This window comes from Anarrhichthys ocellatus, unplaced genomic scaffold (genome assembly GCF_004355925.1).
Source record: "Anarrhichthys ocellatus isolate YVR2014 unplaced genomic scaffold, GSC_Weel_1.0 scaffold15, whole genome shotgun sequence".
Classification (NCBI taxonomy): Eukaryota; Metazoa; Chordata; class Actinopteri; order Perciformes; family Anarhichadidae; genus Anarrhichthys; species Anarrhichthys ocellatus.
Genome location: NW_022280045.1, coordinates 7,863,736 through 7,884,840, shown reverse-complemented (window position 1 = coordinate 7,884,840; position 21,105 = coordinate 7,863,736). Strand labels below are relative to the sequence as shown.

Genomic DNA, 21,105 nt, shown 5'->3' with positions numbered 1-21,105 from the left:
TTTGCATAGTTGTGGATTTCAGAGCGAATGAGTGTATTTGGATGGAGATAGTGAGTGTGGTGAGGTGGACAGACGGGAGAAAAAACGAGCAGGCAGACTGAGAAGGTGAGGCGTGAACCTGGAGAGAAGCACAGATGGAGGATGAGTCATGTGACTCCTGTGTGGAGTGGCAGGCAGGAACTTGGACTGAGCCCAGGATGAGCCACTGGACATTCCATGACACAGGAAACCTTCGTCTAGGATTATCTGCAGAACTACTGCAAATAATATTCATTAAATGACGTGAGGAGAAACTGAGATATGACCTCATACAAACCAATGTTAAATAATGGCACTAATTCAAATGAATCATTTTCAAAATTCAGTCTGGTTTAATTCAACACCAAGGAAACTATTAAGAGTACATTTAGATTCCCTGATAGGAAGAGTTATGTAACTTGGTAGTGCAACATGGCTTGATTAGTGCCACATGAAATCTACCTCAGGCCTGAGTACAATTCGGCCCCATTCCAGCTATCACCCTCTTGTTTTAAATTCGTTGTATGGCACTAATCCAAGTCATTTACACTGCACTTATTGAAAGCATAGCTGACATTATGTATCTAGTGTGGTAAGAGGTCCAACTCCCCTCTCTGATAGTTTGTCACCCATCTGAATAAAATATCAGCTGCAGGACAGAGGCGAGGGAGTTGATAAATTGGTGCATAAGTTTGGTGTGTTAGAAAAGCTCCAGTGAAAACTACAGCATATTTGTTTTTCTTCCAGACTTTTATGCGAGGTGGGTGCTCTTAATACAATCTGATTGATGCATGAGTTAATCTTAACCTAAAAAGATTCATATAATACTTTGTCTCTTTTAAATTCTCTGAATACATCCTTTAACTCTGTGCTGAGTGTGCTGAAGGCCGTTGTTGGCACTGACGAGGTTTAACCAGCCCACAGGGGTTTTTTTTTTTGGCTGACTTTTCAATCAAAATGTCTTCAGGTATCAAGTTATATAAAACAAATGCTATTCTTAAACTTCTCAAGGACAGTTTTTCTTGTCACGCTCACTCTCTCATGCAATACGATCTACATAAGGATGCAGGGTGCAGTTCTCGTTGTGTACTAATACCTTTGTGGTACGTCTAAAAACAGCGTTCCTTCTTCACTAAAAAGCAGGCAGAACTCTTTAATGCAGTCCAAAACTTGTTGGGGGCCAAAAAAGCCTTGATGCAACCCCAGGCCCTTGACATTAGTTTGTTGTAGACTTCCATTCTGACACCAAGCCGACGTAATATCCACTCTGGCTTGTTATAATGGCCTACTTAAATCTTTCAGGGACAATGAGCAACTGGCATCTCAAGCGCAGTGAAACCGTCACATCTCTCTTCTCACATAGGCTTCATGACTTCATCACCTTCATCGTGCCGGCTTTTCTGCAGGAGGGAACAATTATTCTTTTGTCTGTGCAACCATTTCACCCTCTTATTTTGGCGGTATGACCACTAGTGGCGCTCCTCTCCGTGGCCTCCACATAAGCACTTGGGCGTCGTTGGCATTCGGCCTCCCCAGCGCGTTGGGAGGGATGGGCTCCTGGTAGTTGAGGATGTGCGGTTGTTCCTGGTAGGGACGACCCACCAACGAGGCCCGAGAGCCCAGAGGCATGTCAGGGTCCACAGCAATGTCCACCCGCATCCGCCACCGCACCGTCTGCAACACGATACGCTCCTGGAGGAGGGGAATGTTATATTGGTCAGTACTGTATACATTTATTTGTGCATGGTACATTCTATATTAAGTACATGAAAAGTGTTTTGTTAAAGCTTAAGTTGATTGTGCATCATGTCTTCTACTGCTAATAGATATGTAGTTATTGTACACCCTAATGTATTACTTCAGCTTTGTTAAATATAATTTTATCTTAAATTACACAAAGAAAAATTGGCTAAAATGCAGAATTTTAACACCAGTTTTCTGTCCCTGAATACATACTCTTCTTCTGCTCTTAACTTATTGACCAACAATGAAGCAAACAAGCCTGACAACCTTCTCTGTAACATCCTAAAAAGAATACAACTCTTCCACAAAGCCAATACATGAATACTGGAAGTGTTTTGATACACACTTTAAGCTAGACTGTCTCCTATTGGGCCATTACGGAGGCTTTGTTCAGCAGAGTTGAAGGCAATGAGGAGGTACTTTGTAACTTTACACCAGAAAGAGAAAGTGCAGGGGGAGATGATTACATCACAGTCAGTCTGTGTGTGTAATGCAAGAGCAGTCTCTGAAGATGCATAGCCAGCGTTCTTCATTTAAACTGCACAGGACAAATCTGCAAAACAACTGTGAAAACGCTGGAGAAATAACGCAGCATTATGAAGATACGAGTTTGATGCAAGTGGGAGCAAACTGATATATCTCCAATGTCGAGCTGCTCTCCATGTTTTTGTCCTACCTTGGTGACGGAGTTCATGGCCACCAGCCAGGTGATGAAGCTCTGGTCCCTGGTGATGTGGGTCAGCATGGGCGTGTTGCTGTTGCTGATGGGCACAGCCCAGGTCACGCTGGGGTAGAAGTTGTCGTTCATGCTGACCGTCAGGCGTGACGGTTTGGACGTGGGTCCGGTCAGGGTGACTGTCTCTGTGGTGTTGCCGTACCAGGGGTAGCTGACGCCATCTGAGTCGCTGATGGCCTTGACCCGACACTCTCGCAGCTCTGGTAACTCCCAGCTGGACCTGCGGCAGTGGACAGAAGAGGACAAAGTGTTTTGCAGGTGCAGGGTTGTGATCTAGATGTTCTGAGTGTGTAATATTACTGGAAACAGGTGTGCACATCCAAACACTAAACACACCTAAACACACACTGAGCACATTCAGTGACAAAAGGTTTGTCTGATCAGGGTCTGCTTTACACTTACATGCCAATATCACCATAGGTGTTGTAGAACTCCATCTGGGTGCAAGCCTGGATCCAGCCAACCACCCAGGTTTCATTGCGGGGCACTGGTGGCATCACAACCCCTGCTGAGGCCCTGAAGTAAGGCGTCTTGTAACGGAGCACAATCGGTGAGTTCTCCTCAATGATGGTGGGACACTGGTCGATAGAGGCGGATACCTCATACACCACAATGTTCTCCCGTCTGATGCGGGGCTTGCATGCAATGCTCTGAATACAGCCCATAGTGCAGGCGACTAGCAAAATGAGCAAAACCAGAGAAGTGGGGAGCAAATGATACCTGGCCAGTATGCACATCAGTCCCCTCCGGGGTCCACCCTTGCCTGAAGAGCAGATCTAAATATTTTAATTGCCCATCACCACTGATTGGTTGGGAAGGAGGAGAAAAAAAAAGGAAAGAAAATTACGGGGAGTATCAGAGTCACCATAGATCAAACATAAAAGCGTCCACCATCGTATTTGCAGGATAATACGGAGGTGAGAGCGCGGTTGGGCCTGGGGGGGAAGTATCACAGATCTCCGCAGCCTCCTCCCCCCGGTCTGCCTGCTGACTGCCGCACTGCCCTTGGCGCTCGTCCCCAGAAACTGCAATCCGGCCTCCCCTGGGCAGCTGCTGCTTCTCCGCCGTGCGTCCGGATGCTCCTCTATTCCTCGTCGAGTCCACACGTCCGGCTGCACGTCGGTGCCCCTTGATCCTGCTGCTCTGCTCCCGGCTCTGCGCTGTCATGTCAAGTGGCGACAGGGCAGCCAGGTGCGTCAGAGGAGGGGGGCTGGATGCCTTTTGTTTGCTTGGCTTTCCTGTATTAGCCCTACATTCGCGCGGCGCCCTCAAAAGACAAAATCGGGCTCTTCATCACCTTGACCTACATGAAAAGAAGCTTCATAAAAAAGGAAGCGATAATGTGTCTTATAAAGGCGAGAAAACAGGGCTGTAAAAGGCTATTTTAATGTTTTCCTCGCAGTGTGTTTCCATTCTTGGGGATGCATGAATGGTGCATCATGAATGGGGGCAGCGAGGCAGCATAAACGTGCAGAAACAGTGACTATACCCAGCCGCTCGAGCGTCTCGCGGTGTGTCGCCTCATCGTTACGTCTCCTCGAGCTGGTGAGCATCGCGGACCGGAGAGCATCCTTTTTCCAGCCGTTTTGTTCAATTTGGAGGTGCTGATGCTAGAGAGGCAGGGGAGGGGCGTCACCCGACCCCTGCATTGAAAAAAAAAACAAGTGCAAGTGGGCGTGGCTAACGTGCTGCATCACTCCTGTGTGAAACCCCCATTGGTCGCTGAAGTCAACACCGGAAGTGGTGTCGTTTGGCCCGTCGACTTCCTACTCACCAAAACTGACACGCGTTCACCGGTCAGCTTGGCTCGTTATATTTGTCCCCACCCCAGCCGGTTCACTTCTGTTGCTGCTGGCGCTGGTTTATGATCGGCTCTTTGCTCGGTAACGTGTCTCAGAGGGCGCACAGCTTGTTGTACCGGATGTCGCAGATGATGAAGCCGCAGGTTGTGTTCGTGCTGGGCGGGCCTGGTGCCGGCAAAGGGACCCAATGCTCCAAAATCGTGGAGGTAATTTACGAGAGCTGGCGAGAGAAAGGACAATAACAACTACCTGCTTTGATGGTTAATATTTAGCATGCCGTGACGAGAATGTTATTAAGATGATTTCAGGGTGGTTGGGCCTTTTAATAAGGTAATACCTACATTTCATTGACTTCTAATTGTCCTCTAAAATGAACCTGTGTGTTAGCCAGCTAGCTAGTTAGCCACACAGGTTATAGCCTTCAGTTTATGCGCCCATATACAACCCTGTGCAGGATTACAGGAGCTACAAAGTACAGTTTTAATGTTCTTCATTCTTCGGAAACTCCATGTATTAATTTCTCATATGTGAGTCAAAGCAGTGAAAATAAAATGTGTCCCGCTGTTGTGCAGTCAAACGCCTTAATGAATAAGCTCAATTAAGGAGCTTCACACATACCTGATAGAGTCAGAGAGATACTCTATTGACATTTCCTCTATGTTGTAACCTCATCATTGGCTCATCTATGAAGTTATGTCATGGTCAGTATGAGTCTGGACTGGGCTTGGTCACTCCACCATCGACTTTGAACAAACAGAAGCAGTTGGTGACTTAGACATTTACTGGCTCAGTAATTTACACCCATACAGGTGTAAGGGATGACGAGTCATACTTCAACATATGTAATCCACCTCAACGCGGACTGTAAATTCAAGAAATGATTACAGTTTCCATTCATGAAAAATTGTATTTGATCTTGTCTGTTTTGAAGTTGTTATGCACTCACTCTGCCCACTGTGGATTATTTGATGTGTGTGTTTGACTGAGAGGGAGAGAGAGCGCTTCTTGAAGAGGCTGTATAACTATTTCTGCTCACGGATGTTATTGGGCGTTGGCCGTTGTGCTTCATGTACGGTGGTTAGGCCTGAATGGAAGCTATGCATCGAGGCTCCTTTCATTCAGTACACGTATTCCTGGCCTGTGAGTGAGACGACTTTAATCCGTCTGTAAAAGCCGTCTTGTCAAATACAGATCTTTAGTGTTAATAGAAATCTACAAACCTTTCTTTTTTTTTTTTTTTAAATGACCATCTGCCACTTTCTCCCAGAATTACAGCTACACCCATTTGTCGGCTGGGGACTTGCTGCGGGCAGAGCGAGGCCGAGAGGGATCAGAGTTTGGACAGCTCATTGACAGCTACATCAAGGAGGGCAGCATTGTCCCTGTGGAGATCACCATCAACTTACTCAGAAAGGTATGCACCAAAAACATGCTGTAGATCAGGTTCGTGTTCGCCTAGCAAGACACAAATCCTAACAAGTCTGCCTGCGCGCAGACACTTTTATTTAGGACCTGTTTGTAATTTAGCACAACTCAACTGAACTCTGACACAGACTTATACAAAAAAAATATTTTAATTTGATTCTACTCTCTTGGCTAATCATGCCAGTATCCGGGCAGAACTTATCTTATTTAGTGCTGAAACCAAGCCAATCACTCAATTTATAGGCTGTTTAACAGTGACAATCGATACATTGATTACATTTATACATGTCAATTATTTAAGGTGCAATATACGGGATTCAGAGCATTAATATAACAGCAAACAACAGTTTGCTATTAAAGATAGTGTAGTAATGTCTACCTGAGCAGGGGAAGCAGCTCTACCTCTGCTCGTGCATGTGAGCGAGCCCTGCTGGTTAGCTGCAGCCCGCTCTGCACTGCTCTCATATGCAGGTTACAGCTAATAACGCCGTACCGACTGACGGCGCCATGGTGTCAGCATAGCACCCGCCCTCCGGTTCTCCCTCAGGTAAACACTGTTGGCTCTGTCAGTACTTCTGCTGTAGTTTCATTCTTAGCACCGTTAGCAACAAGCCGCCGGCTCAGCTGTCGCCATGTTGAGAGCTGTTAAAAGGGAAAAGATACTCCCAGTCTCGTATATACTAGCGACTGTAAGTAAATACACAAAACATTTCCCTCTCCTATCCTCAGGAATGTGAGGATTCAGTGTTTCTTCTGGTTTCATATCATTAGGATTATGTTTTTGGTCTGTTGGTGAGACATAACGCATAATTTAAAGACATTGTTTACGTTACAAGGTTCATTTATTTGGCATTTACACAATAACACAATGAAATGTAAGTTGTAGCCCCTTCATGCTCTACACACAGAATAATATATATAGCTACTTATATACACACTATACTATGGTCCTTGAGAGACTTTGGTTTCGTGGGAATGAGGGTAGTGCAAAAGGTAATGGTAAAAAAGGTAAATTGTGATTTGCTGTTATTATTTTTGACATGAAATTAAGAATAATTAAAGAAAATGATCAGTAGTTGCAGCTCTGTTTTTGTTCCTGATAAAATAATATGGTTTCCAATCCAAGACTAGTTTTTGTTTGTTTTTTTTTGGGTTTTTTTATGTAGATGTATACAGAGAACATTGAGTAGAATTTGCGCGTCAATGTTTATTTTGATTGGTCAGTTGAATAAACGGCTGTTTAATGAATTCACGTTGTTGTTGTTTCCTGTTTTCTAAGGCAATGGAAGAGTCCATGCACAAAGACGATAAACGGTTCCGTTTCCTCATAGACGGTTTCCCCCGCAACGAGGACAACCTTACGGGGTGGAATACCGTTATGGTTGACAAAGCAGATGTCAAATTTGTGCTTTTCTTTGACTGCAGCAACGAGGTGCGTCATGGAAACTTGAAAGCTAAAACTCTTTCAGCTTTTTTTTTCAGATAAATACAGAGAACTGAGGTGAAATCCTCAGAAATCCTCTTACACTGAGCACAAGATTTATTTCTTTGTCGTCCACAGGTTTGCATCGACAGATGTCTAGAAAGAGGGAAGAGCAGTGGACGCACAGACGACAACAGAGAAAGCTTGGAGAAAAGGTATAATCTTGCAACATAAACAAGATGCATCACTTCAGACTATAATAGTACTGAACTCCAGAAGTTTGTACTGCTGCCTTTAACCACTAATTGATTTCATGAACAGATTTCTTTCTGTCTAACAAAGTACATCAAGCATATGATTGGTATAGATTTGTCTGACCCATTTAGCTGAGTGTCGGATACCTGCATGTCTGTTTTTGACCTAATTTGTGTCTCTTTTGAGTCCCCTGTGTCATCTGGCCCCAATAACCAGGCATATTTTTCATGCAGAATCCAAACCTACCTGCAGTCTACGCGACCAATTATTGAACTGTATGAGAAACAAGGCAAGGTGCGCACTGTAGACGCCTCTCACTCTCTGGATAAGGTGAGTAAATGGCATCCATGAGCGCCATCCATTTGTTTCTGAAGAGACATTTTCTGGGTGGAGCCAAGGAGGAGGTGTCACTCAGTGCAAAGAAGTCCTTAAAAAGACACGAGAGGGGTTTCCCACCAATATCCTCAGTCTAATGCAGTTCTTTTAATTACAGCTTGTTGTGGTAATTTGAAGAAATTCAGCTTAAAGGGAGTTCCACAATAGCTTGCACATCGCGGTGTTAGACATGTTAATGAGGTTGTACCAAATAATATAATACAAAAAATAAGATGTCAGGTAGCAGCATTTACCAGATTGAGTTCAGTCTCACATTAGTGGCCAAATAGTTGTCAAGTAGTTTGTTCTATTTGTCAGAAAAGTCCGGCAAAGGCTTTAGAGAAAAAATTCAGGGGAAACAGAGGACTGACACTTAATTCAGGCTTAGGGGCGTCACTGTTGCACATACACGGTAGAGCGGGGAAATCCTCCAGTCAGGCAGAAGGGAAAACTTCCCCATATGTGTGTGTGTAAGCAAAGGGGAAATGCCTTAATACGTAGTTCATCTGGTGGCCACTAAATGCTTTTAAAAACTCGAGCAGGAAAACAAAAACAGGATTTTCAAAGTCAATAGTTGATCAAAAGAAACAAGGCTGACATCATGTCAAGTCCAAGATGTTACATAACCTCAACGGGACAATAGAAACAGTTTGGTTTAGTTTGTTATGTGTTATTTAATTTGGCATTAATTGCTAACATCTGGGGATTGAGTGCCTCTGGCTAATGTGGGAAACAACAAGTCCCCCTCCACTCAAAAGTATGTTTTGCTTATTCTTTCTTGACTTGGATGCTTAAGTCTGACACTGAAGGCTGTTTTCACATTTGTCTGCTGAAGAGGGAAACAAATCCACATTTGAATTTTGTTGTAAGTGAAAACCAAAATGATTCCCCAAATGAATAGTTGTAAACATCCATCAGATTTAGCAGAAAAACAATCTGGTTGAACATTAACCGTACACACTTTTATTGGGGTGTAACATGGGATGTATGATAATGGCTGATTGGGACATTTTGGGTATTTGAATTTTTCAATACCTGAATTTGAATTTGTGAGGTGTCTTGCCCATGGACGCTTCGACATGGACTGGGGGAGCTGTTGAATCTAACTGATTCTAAGACAAACTGCTCTACCTCAACAATGAATTGTAAAAATAATCCTTAGTTGCAGCTCTAAATCAGATCAAATCCTTCTGAGGGAATTTGTTAAAACCTGTCTGATGATCTGACCACTGAAGCCGTGTCACCTCATCCCCAAATCTGAAATGTTTAAATGCTTTCCTCTGTGTTTTACTTGTGGTGTGAGTTCTGAATACGGACGGCACTTCAGGCTACTCTTGTTAGTTTGTATTTCGTAATGACTTGTACAGTTCAGTCTCTTTATGTAGGAACTCTCACCCGTTTCTTCTCTTTCAGGTGTTTGCTGATGTGAAAGCCATCCTAGACAAAGAGGGTTGAGTTTTCCCAGCTGCCAACATTCACTGATCTACTTTTATATTTTAGTTTACACTATAATAAGTTTATATGTCCATTCATATTACCTTTTGTTTTGCCATCTGTTTTGTAAAACGCTGCACTGTTTGTTTGTGAGTGTGTGTACAATATGTATTGGTATGAATGAAGAGTAGAGTTGCCGAGCAGCTCCTTATGATCAACTATTTCCTGCGCAGAAGAGCGTGCTCATCATAGTTTGAGGCCTTTGCATAGGAACAAAGTATCATTAGCTTAGATAGACACGTTTCTCTTTCAAAGATGCATCTAGTAGTGAAACTCTCTCCCAGCATGTCATCCTCGAGAGTATCATGTTGTTGGAAGCGGCGATAACGCTTCAGACTGAATAGTTTGACCTGATGACGACAGACTGGGATTGATTTAAGACTGACCGAACATCCAACAGCCTCCAAATAAAATATGCGAAGCATCGGTCTCGTGTTTAATGGGCAGTATTGCATCTGGTCGATGTTTCTGTGGTAGATGGCCAATTCTTCAATGAATATTAGACTTTGTACCACAACGCCTCGATGTGCTTTATCACAGCTATGACGCTTGGGTCTAATCATGGAGGAAACATGAAGATGAAAATTAACCTTTTGTTAAATCTGTACTTTATCTGCTTGAAGGAAAAGTAAAAACGATTAATTTTTTCCCTTGTTTTGCTCAATTAATTTAGATTATTTAGCAAATACTAAGTGAGGGTTGTACATTTATACAGCAGTGATTTTGTTGTTGGTGTAGTTTTGCTTTCTCTGTGTGTGTGTGTGTGTGTGTGTGTGAGTGTGAGTGTGAGTGAGAGAGAGAGAGAGAAAAAAAAGTGTTTGCCCCTTCCTGATTTCTTATTTTTTTGCATGTTTGTCACACTTAAATGTTTCAGATCATCAAACAAATTTAAATATTAGACAAAGATAACACAAGTAAACACAAAATGCAGTTTTTAAATGAAGGTTTATATTATTAAGGGGATAAAATCCAAACCTACATGGCCCTGTGTGAAAACGTGATTGCCCCCCCCCCTGTTAAAACATAAATTAACTGTGGTTTATCACATCTTTGGAAAGCTGAGTTCAATTTCTCTAGCCACACCCAGGCCTGATTACTGCCACACCTGTTCTCAATCAAGAAATCACTTAAATAGGACCTGCCTGACAAAGTGAGGTAGACCAAAAGATCCTCAAAAGCTAGACATCATGCTGCGATCCAAAGAAATTCAGGAACAAATGAGAAACAAAGTAATTGAGATCTATCAGTCTGGAAAAGGTTACAAAGCCATTTCTAAAGCTTTGGGGCTCCAGCGAACCACAGTGAGAGCCATTATCCACAAATGGCGAAAACATGGAACAATGGTGAACCTTCCCAGGAGTGGCCGGCCGACCAAAATTACCCCAAGAGCGCAGCGACGACTCATCCAAGAGGTCACAAAAGACCCCAGAAGAACATCCAAAGAACTGCAGGCCTCACTTGCCTCAATTAAGGCCAGTGTTCATGACTCCACCATAAGAAAGAGACTGGGCAAAAATGGCCTGCATGGCAGAGTTCCAAGACGAAAACCACTGCTGAGCAAAACGAACATAAAGGCTCGTCTCAGTTTTGCCAGAAAACATCTTGATGATCCCCAAGACTTGGGAAAATACTCTGTGGACTGACGAGACAAAAGTTGAACTTTTTGGAAGGTGTATGTCCCATTACATCTGGCGTAAACGTAACACGGCATTTCAGAAAAGGAACATCATACCAACAGTAAAATATGGTGTTGGTAGTGTGATGGTCTGGGGCTGTTTTGCTGCTTCAGGACCTGGAAGACTTGCTGTGGTAAATGGAACCATGAATTCTGCTGTCCACCAACAAATCCTGAAGGAGAATGTCCGGCCATCTGTTCGTGACCTCAAGCTGAAGCGCACTTGGGTTCTGCAGCAGGAGAATGATCCAAAACACACCAGCAAGTCCACCTCTGAATGGCTTAAGAAAAACAAAATGAAGACTTTGGAGTGGCCTAGTCAAAGTCCCGACCTGAATCCGATTGAGATGCTGTGGCATGACCTTAAAAAGGCGGTTCATGCTCGAAAACCCTCCAATGTGGCTGAATTACAACAATTCTGCAAAGATGAGTGGGCCAAAATTCCTCTACAGCACTGTAAAAATAAGAAATCAGGAAGGGGGCAAACACTTTTTCACACTGTGTGTGTGTGTGTGTGTGTGTGTGTGTGTGTGTGTATTTTGCTGTAGTCCAGTACTTAATTTATTAACTGCTGCACAAGTTTTTACAAACTCACAATACCTAATGCACTTAATAGTTTTCAAGCCCTTTCAGCCAGCAGGGGGCGCTATACCCCACTGTATACTTTTGACCAGGCTAATTTTTTTCAATTAACTGTCAGTTGGATCTTTACAAAGGAAGAAGAAAGACTCATTCATCATTAAATAGTAAATATCAGTATTTTAATATTTACATATATACATATATAATAGTAAAGCATTTCTGGATTTATTTCAGCATTCATATATTTAGAAAGTTATTTACTGATTAAAATGGGCAATTCTTCATATTTCACTGTTCATTTATTCATGTTGTTATTGATAAGTAATCTTTTGGCCTCTGTGGTTTCACCACTTTACTCAAACACAAATAAAGGCTAATTGATTGGCTAACTAAACCATCTGTGCTCCTCCAAATGCTCCCTGCAAGTCTCTTTTTTTTTTTTTTTAATTTTTAAACTGTAGGAGAATAAATGATGGTTCTTAAGAGTGAACACCAGGGTGAGCCACAGAGAAGCAAGTATACTTTACTTATACAAAACTACACTCGAAAATGATATTAAATACTTAAAGGTTTAATTACATCTTTGCTCAAACCACTCGAAAATAATGAACATAATTATTGCAACAAGTGCTACACAATACATTTTTATTTGTATCATATATATATATATATATATATATATATATATATATATATATATATAATCTGCAGTTACAAAGAAATTTGCTTACATATATTGAATATTCCTGAGCATTTTTTAGCTTGAGGCCTGGTGCATCTGCATTTTAAGAGCAACACTCAACAGATAATCGGCTTACAAAACAACAGTACCAGACGTGCACACACATGACAACAGGACAATGTACCAAATGTAAAATGCTTCACAACAGCAGTTTACAACTACCGGGGCTTTTCTATAGTCAAAGTTTTAACACATTGATGATTAGTCTGGGTAGGTAGCAAATATATGTGTGAATGTAAGGCACTATTTGAACTGGTTCGTACGAGTGCACTATGATACATATCGTCGGATGAAATACAATCAGATTTAAATCATACTGCTGAGGAACATGGATCATTGCAGCACCAACATGCAACAGAATACATCAAATAAAACTTTGAATATAAATAAGAAAAAAGCAAGCGCTGGGCACGGGGTCGAAACAACAATTCAAACCTGTCATTTTAAGTAGAAATATTTTTATGAAAATATATGAATTACAGCATTATCAGTATGTGCAAAATACCAACAGGCTAGAAATTATTGAAAAAAGAAATATGTACATAGCAATTTATACAATGACAATACGTACCACAAACTGTGAGATGGCAAAAGTAACAAGCCCTTTTGTTAACGACAAACTTAACGTAAATATATTTGTACTCTGCCAGCAGATGGCAATCTGAAAATATATATTATCTTATTTACAAAAAATAAACCTAATGGAAAATAACTCCATGAACTGTGACCACATTACCGGTCAAATTCATACCAATATCTACAGAAAAGCTGTAACAGTGATTCTCTGTCTGAATGAGAAAGAGGACTGTCCTTCAATGATTTGCTCAAATTTTACGCTCAAAATGTACATTCTGTTGTTAGACATTCACAATGAAAGCATAAACTTCTACAATCTTTGAAATACCAAAGAGCTTAAGTATGTGCATCATTTACAAATGCATAAAGGACAAATATATATATATATATATATATATATATATATATTTAGATTTCTGTTTGTAAAAATAAAAGACATTTAACAACATGGCGGGCGATGCAAAAGGAAAACAAAAATGACACACATGGGGACTGTAGCGGGCTCAGCAGGACTTCACTCGGCCTGTGATGATGTTGCTCGGAGTCCTGCGGTACTGAGCCTTGGTGTTAGTGACCGCGCCGTGCTTCTGTCGCAGATGAAGCCTCAGCTGACTCTTGTGTCTGAAGTGGAGGTCACATTTCTCACACTGAAGAAAAGAGAGAAATCATTTATAATCACTTTTTTTTTTTTTTTTTTTTTAAAAAGGGACAGTTTCATCCCCCAACCCCCACAGCTACAGTTCATAGCTCTCTAGGATTACCACTCAGGACTTATAACTATTGATAGGCACATGGACCATGGGGGAGAAAGGATTACTCTCTTTTTAGCCAGCAGACACATTGGATAAGGAGGAAGGAACTGACGAGGAGGCTTACATGGTAAGGCTTCTCTCCAGTATGAATGCGCATGTGGCTCTTAAGTGTCTGAAGGTGGCGGAAGTGAGTCCCACAGATCTCGCAGGGGTACGGCTTCTCTCCTGTGTGGATTAACACATGGGCGCGAAGATGGGCCACCTGGAGGACAATAAAACATATATTAAAATACGTACAGTTAAAGACAGTGGTTTGATATCTGCAAATGAGAAGAAGAAAAAAAAAAAAATTCTCTCACCTGGACAAATCTGGAACCGCATGTCTCGCACTTGTATGGCTTTTCTCCAGAGTGGATGCGGGTATGGGTCTTGAGGTTGGCTGGCCGGTTGAACTGAGCGCCGCAGATGTTGCAGTGGTAGGGCTTTGAACCTGGAAGAAAAGATCAGCAGATTGTGCAATGAATGAATCTGTCACATCCATGAAGTCAGCTTGATGGTACTTTAAAAAGAAATTCTTATTCTTACCGCTGTGAACGGTCTTGTGGCTGGCCAGGTTGCCCTTGTAGCGGAAGGCCGCCTGGCAGCAGTCACACTTGTATGGCTTGTCACTGTGAACCTGGGCCATGTGTTCTTTCAGGGAATCTTCTTCTGTGAACTTGGAGTCACACCCGTTGCAGAAGTAGATGCTGCTTTCTGTACAAAGAAGCAACAAAATCAATGTGAATACAACACACCTCTGTGGTTTTGTTTGAAATAATTTGATGGTCTGGCACCTGTGGAGTCCACTTACCACAGCTGGAGGAGGAATACTCTGAGTGCAGTTTGGTGGCGTCATCTCGGCTGTATGAGTCAGGAGAAAGGTGACCCAGTTCCATGCACTGGGGGCTGTCACAGCCACAGGAGGAGCATCTGCGGTAGCTGAACAGAGGAAGACGACCACAGAGTTCAAATAAAGTTGAGTTCTTCTCTTAAAAATTTGCATTAAGTTCCAACTAACTAAGTTCTCACAGTGATTTTGAGTTTTACCTAATGCTGCTACAAGTGCTGCTGCTGCAGCTGTCCACACTCTGAGACATGATGATTTCCTCTCTGTGATTGCTGGCTCTGTCTTCTGCCTGGACCTCATTGTGTCCACCGGATGCACCGCTCCTACAGTGGCTCAGCGTAGGGGACATGGCTACAGCTTCAGCACTGCCTCCCTGAGCCTCCTTTTCGTTCTCATCAGGAGATCGGTTCATAACGATCAACTTATACTTCTTCCAGTTGCGGACCTTGGCGTCTTTGGGGCAGTCTGGGGTCTGTCTGAGGCTCAGCGTGGCGTTTCTGCTGCTGTTGGACTCAGTGGGCGAGTTGGGCTGGCAGTCAGATCTGAGGGGGCTTAGAGGGCTGCAAATCACACCTTTGCTAAAACCTGGAGACAATCTTAGGCAGCTGGTTTGGGGATGCTGAATGCCGTCTTCCTCCACGGGAGAGACGGGCCTTTGAAGGCTCCCGTGGGCTCCTGCAGGTCGGATGATAGGGGTGGGGAAACTAGTGTGGGAGGTGGTGGTGGACTCGTTGTGAGCCATGTTGGCACTGGGCACCTGCAAGCATTGTTTCTGGGACAACGCCCCTCCTCTGGGAAGGTCGCTGACCTTATGGTTACCTTCCAGCGTCCCAGCAGGGACGGGAAGGTCCCCGTAGACGTGATAGGAACCAGAGGTGTTGATCCCCCTGAAAACATTAGGGATGACGCCTCTGCACTCCTGGAGAGGGTCTGATGTTAAAATGTGGTTGTTTCTATAGTCTGGCTCTTTCTTATCAACAGGCATCAAAGCAGGGATCTCCTCAGCCAGATGTGAGGAGTTGATCTGTCCCTCTTCAATCTGATTCCTGCACAAACATAATTAATGAGAGGTTATTAACTCCGACTCACATCTCATCCATTTTTACCAAGACAATAGAGTGTGAACATTTTATTTTTCCCTTTACCTGGACTTGATGAACCTGTGACAGGTGTCGGCTACATGTTCCATCTGGAGGTAGATGGCTGTGTTCATGGTGGCCAGGACCAGACAGTCCTTAAGATCCAGACAGGATGTGTACATGAAGTCCAGCAGGATGGAGAAACCCTTGGGGTCCACTTTGGGGTCTAAGCTGATGGCACTAAGGTTTGCATTCTTGGGGTCCATGAACACAGAATAAAAGAAACCACTGCGAGAGAACAAGAGAGAGGGAGACACGATGTTATTGAAAATTGTTGATTTGGGATGAGGTCGTGTCAGGGGCAGCGATTAGAACTAAAACATATAAAATATGGTCCCAGAAATAGTACTTCAAATTACTCATGCTGATGAACTCATGATGGTGAATACCTGCAGGCCACCAAGATGGCTTTGTGAGCATGAAATTGCTGTCCGTCCACCTGTATGGTGACATCAGTCAGGATGTTCCTGCTGCGGAGGCGGTTGAAGTTGAGCAGGACGTCGCCTGCATGGCGTGTGAATTGAATGCAGCCATCTGCAGTCGTGGCCATGCTGTCGCAATCTGAGCAAGAGCAATAAATAACAAATACCTTGATCATTATTGGTGACTCTAAAAGCAACAAAGAGATAGTCAGGAGTGACATACTGCAGGCTGGGGGAAATGTATTGGCACCAATATGAGCAAAAGCAGTTTTCAGAAAAAAATATTGCTTCACTACTCAATAATAATATGTGCACTACATAAACAATGGCGGCATTAAAAATTGAATTTCGAACAAAATCACACTGTAAGACAAACAGTTGGACTTGTAATGATTTATAATGAGTAAATTGTAGATCAATGAAGACTTATAAGATAATAAACACTCATTTGATCACCTCTGACTCATCCTTCTCTACCACAAGCCACCTGCCGTCAGGGATCAAAACATTGAACCTGACAAGTGTCTTGACAGTGTTTCATCAATGAGCGGCGCCATTGCAAACAGAAAAGTCAAAAAGGAGTTTCACTAAACCCTCTCAGCTATGCCTTGCTTCTCACTTGGCCGTTATGACGGTGTTATTATGACATATTATGATATTTCAACGTGGTACTTTTGAAAATCGTGATATCTGTCGAGGCGACAACAAATCTCCGCAACGTTCAGACAGTAAATGTACAGTGAACAGGACATGTATCGCAAACACAATCCTACATCGCATTTCTAAGGATACATGATGTAGCTGTAGGTTGCATGCTTTTTGTTCCCCCTCGTGCAGCTCCACAGCGTGTAACGGGGCAGAGTACAGCGCTGGCAGCCTGCAGCCTGGAGGTTGTAAACGTGTTTGACGTTGAGCACATTCCGTCCTGGCTGCTCAGATTAAGTTGCCAGAAACGTTACAGAGAGCTTTCCTGTTCCCCCGAAGTAGAACTCACTCATCTCATTTAGCACATTAACATTCACTCGCCTCGTGCTACACACATATCTAGTTATCTCAAGTAGCATTCGGCTACACGGAGACGGCATGATTTCGTGAGATTTTATTTCCAAGGAGTGGTTTAGTTGCTGCTGCGTAACTTCGTCTGTGAACCAGCGAGCAGGCCAGCACAAGTCGGTTCAAGTTCAGAAAACGGTGTTGAACTGTCAAGTCTGCGGATTGTCCTGCAGAATAATTGTGTGTTGTTTTATTCATTAGAACTACAGGAAAGTCACCCGCTCTGCTAGACGTTTAGTGACGTGAGGATTGTTTCTCGACATACGAAATACGCGGAGAAAATTCTGGTGACTGAACCAGATCGACTTGTCCTCTTGCGCCACTTCTTGCGCCTATAACTTGCCAGATGCTGTAACAAATACAACCATAAAACGGTCTAAATCATACTGAGCTCGCTATTAATAAAAAATGCTGCCTTAGCTAAAGGTTAACGCCGCAAAAAAAAAACATCTACTTGTTTTCAGGCAGCCGTTAAAAGTACAGATGGTCAAATTAAATCCGCACACAGCCTAGAAAGTCGCACTTCCGTCTAACGTTAAAGAACACAATCAAAGACGGTACAGCCATCAAAGTCAACGATCAAACTTCAAATCTGTGAATTCACTTGTAGCTAAACGGAATAAATATTAAATATTCAAAATATTGAAAAGAGTCCGGCCCCGGAGCAGTCACATGAGCATCTGTTACTTCGCTACACTTCTGACCTAATGCTGGGAGAATAGGAAGGAAAAAAAGTCACCTTGTAAAAGTTTCCTCGAAACTCTGTGCATCACCAGTTCTGAGAATCCAGTTCTAAGAAACACAACAGCTCAATTCTCGGAATTTCAACAGAGGACCGTACCATTATCTGTGAGACGGGGGAGCTGCTCACCCCCATCTGCGTCATTTCCACCCTCTACCCTCAATACTGTACGCTATTACATTTGCGCTCAGTCACAAGTCATTATTAATCACTTTTGTAGGGTTAGTATTGTGTGAGTATTTTCAGCAGTTAATAGCTGTGTTTCCTAGTGGGGTTAGCTCCCTGTGTAGTGGATGGGTCCGAGTGCAAGGTCAGCTGACCGAGTTATAAATACCGTGGGGAATATGAGAGCATGTGAGTTAACCTGCCTGAGGTGCCACGGAGAGTTGAGAAAAGTCAGTCGTCTTATTTTCTAATACGTAGCAATAAAATGCCCCCGTTTTTTTTTGTTTTTTTTTTGTTTCTCTAACATCTCCCCACCAGAGTTTTCTGTCTTGTGGTTGATTTCTGGCAATATTTGTATGTGAATACTTCCTCTTAAAGTATGTTTTGTAAAACTTGGCACTGAGCATTTGATTAGCTTCCTGGGGAATTTTGCAATACCGATAATTGATCTGGCATCTTAGAGTATGTGCAGCCCTTCCTGCATGCAGTGTGTGCTGCGACTGCGTGGGGTTTTTAATGTCACACGTGGGGTATAGAAAGCAACGTTTGTGAGTGTGTAAAGTTTTCAACTCACCAAAAGGCTCACTTGCGCTCGTCTGTGTTCCCATCACTTCCTGTCTCACCGTCACAGCTGTATATTCATCTAGGTAACATAAAATCCTAAATGCTACCAATGAATTAGTCAACAAATCAGGAACTAACTGTTCTTCACAAGAAGTTCCCGAATAACTCCACTGTATGTATAATATGTATAAATAATGTCAATAAAAGTAGATAATGATAAGATTGTAAAAGAACCAGTGTGTAATGACATTTTCTAGATATCCGACCGCTTTTCAATGACTCGTTCCTGATTAACTCTACTACTCTAAAGTACTTATTACATCTTTGTTACTATTTTGTGTCCCTTTAAGACAAGGGGTGTGTTCCTACTTGTTCCTTGATAACTGTGCAGATTTGTGTTTGCCTTGTGCAAAGTGTTCTAATCTGTAACCTATTCATATGTATATAACCTCAGCTCCCCTGCACAGTATGCACAGTATGTTAAACATTATCTGAGAATACGAGTGGCAGGCTTCTTTTCTTTTCCACGTGATCATACGAACAAAATATGACGTATAGCTCACGTTTTCAAATTAGTTTTATTAATGACAACATTATATTCTGTAAATTAAATTACATCCTTGTTGAATTATGACACGTTATAAGGAACCACTTGTAACATGATAACTTTTCCCTATTTCACTTTCCTGATTTAGTCAAAGCTAATGATGAACAAAAGGGTTTTCTGTGTTTTGGAATATATAGAGTTACCATCCGTTGGCATCACCTTGCACTCTCACATGGAGAGCTGCAGCGAGGCTTTGCTGAACAAACACTTCAGGCAGGTTGGAGGATTCAGTGTGGGGGGAACACAACCACAGTAATTGAGAACTAGAGCCAGTAGTTAACTGTAGACTTAACAAGGACCATGTTCGTCACTGAAGTAAAACAGTTAGACTTCACTGATCCAGTTTTATTTAGCGTACATTATGTCAATATTACCTTATGCCCATTATTAACCGTGGTGTGCATGCTTACAACATGCTCATATTAGTATTGCAAACACCTTTGTTTTTAACCAGTAATAAACTAGCTTCCAATAAGTGTCAATGAAAATTTCAGTCTTGCATGGAACATCATTAGTAACACTTTAAAATGTGTAGGTCATATTTAGCAACATTAAATACAAGGAACAGTAAAATGATACTTAATAATTGCTCACAGAAGTCTTGTATGAATATTATATCACTGCTTGAATTACCCACACATAAAACAGTACAAAATAAGCATTTAGACCTTCCTTTATGCTTATCTGTTGCAGAAAAGAAAAACTGACTGTGCAGCTCAACAGATCTAAATTACAGCTGTTCAGGTGGCTATGGCAACAAAGAGGTCTATTTGTAGTTAATGTTTTCACTCGAGATGTTTTTCCCCTGCGGTGATCTTTCGTGGCCCAAGTTCCTGTGGGTTGATCATCTTCACATCCTTTGAAAGAAGTGACACTTTCTGGTCTGAATGAGATGAAGCAAAACTTGTTCAGTGAGAGCCTTGGCTGGAAATATACATCTGATTTCCTGGTTAAAAGTTGTTTATTTCCAGACAATAATGCATAGATTTGGTCAGTCAGCCTTTTTCTTGCTGATATCGCTGCAGCATCTTTAACGTCACATTAGCAGTTAGCTGCAGTGCAATAGCAGATAAGAGCAGATGTTAAACATACAAACTGCTGTGTGTCGTTCATTTAAGAGTCCATAATTACACAAACATGCTCCTTCTGGTTTGATTTGCAGAATACATTTCTTACAGGTTCTGATTCTCTCTGCACCACAAAAATAAATATTTCCCCTCATCTGCTGAAAATGTAAAAAGTGTGTCTGCTTTTGCTGTTGGACACAGAGATGGGTTAAAGGGTCAAGGGGCACTGCAGTGATTTATTGTTGCACCTCCACAATGTGTTTGATGTTGTGAGGCTTACAAAAGACAAATTAAAAGTCAATGCTGCAGAATCTGATGTATTCAGATTTTTAATCAAGTTATCAAAGATACTCAATAGTGTAAAGTCTCATTTCTTTCAAAATCCAAACTTTTCTTCCAAATGTGTCGTGTCTCTGACCCCACTTGAAAATAACCCTGATGACATCACGATGACATCTTCAGGGTCATTTTCTTTAGAAGGCTCCTCCAAAGACAGAAGATATTTTACATATTTTTTTATTGTTTTTACCGACTGACAAGCAGTAGCCATGATAAGTAAACTGATATCAGTGAAATGGGTGGAGTGCCACTTTAAAATTACTTTTTAAAAACACTAAAGATCAACAGAAAAAAACTTGTAATTCCTTTCTAAACATTTGTGCCTGCGTGTCATACATCAACAGCCGTCTTTTTTCATTTTCCGCGGGGCCCATCTGAAGAATGCATGTCGTGAAAACAACACTGCATGGGATTTTTCCAGCCAGCTCTGGAACGAATTTGTTGCCATTCCCGTCTCCTCCTCGGCTAGTGAAAGAGGCTGTGCTATGTGTTAACAAGCGCCCCCCCCCCCCCCCCCCCCCCC

General features: G+C 42.4%; 3 protein-coding genes across 4 annotated transcripts; 1 reads left to right on the top strand and 2 right to left on the bottom strand.

Moving 5' to 3' along the window:
• Positions 1–348: 348 nt before the first annotated feature.
• Positions 349–4,146, bottom strand: fam78ba (family with sequence similarity 78 member Ba). The gene is made up of 3 exons (XM_031854846.1): positions 2,900–4,146; positions 2,438–2,717; positions 349–1,710 (listed from the first exon to the last, which is right to left on the bottom strand). Exons 1-3 carry the CDS (start codon positions 3,232–3,234, stop codon positions 1,468–1,470), a joined length of 858 nt encoding a protein of 285 aa, XP_031710706.1. The 5' UTR covers positions 3,235–4,146; the 3' UTR covers positions 349–1,467.
• On the top strand, positions 4,084–9,918 carry cmpk (cytidylate kinase). Its single transcript, XM_031854847.1, has 6 exons — positions 4,084–4,505; positions 5,567–5,713; positions 7,004–7,156; positions 7,286–7,362; positions 7,636–7,732; positions 9,191–9,918. The coding sequence occupies exons 1-6, from the start codon at positions 4,362–4,364 to the stop codon at positions 9,230–9,232; spliced, it is 660 nt and encodes a 219-aa protein (XP_031710707.1). The 5' UTR covers positions 4,084–4,361; the 3' UTR covers positions 9,233–9,918.
• A 3,355-nt stretch (positions 9,919–13,273) lies between these two features.
• bcl6ab (BCL6A transcription repressor b) lies at positions 13,274–17,938 on the bottom strand. Of its 2 annotated transcripts, XM_031855140.1 has the most exons (9): positions 17,838–17,938; positions 16,013–16,184; positions 15,630–15,851; positions 14,685–15,530; positions 14,449–14,576; positions 14,184–14,351; positions 13,958–14,088; positions 13,723–13,860; positions 13,274–13,493 (listed from the first exon to the last, which is right to left on the bottom strand). In XM_031855140.1, exons 1-9 carry the CDS (start codon positions 17,866–17,868, stop codon positions 13,350–13,352), a joined length of 1,980 nt encoding a protein of 659 aa, XP_031711000.1. In that variant the 5' UTR covers positions 17,869–17,938; the 3' UTR covers positions 13,274–13,349. The 2 variants fall into 2 exon arrangements, with proteins under 2 accessions (XP_031711000.1, XP_031710999.1); XM_031855139.1 differs by having other exon boundaries at positions 16,013–17,873.
• Between the last annotated feature and the right edge of the window lie 3,167 nt (positions 17,939–21,105).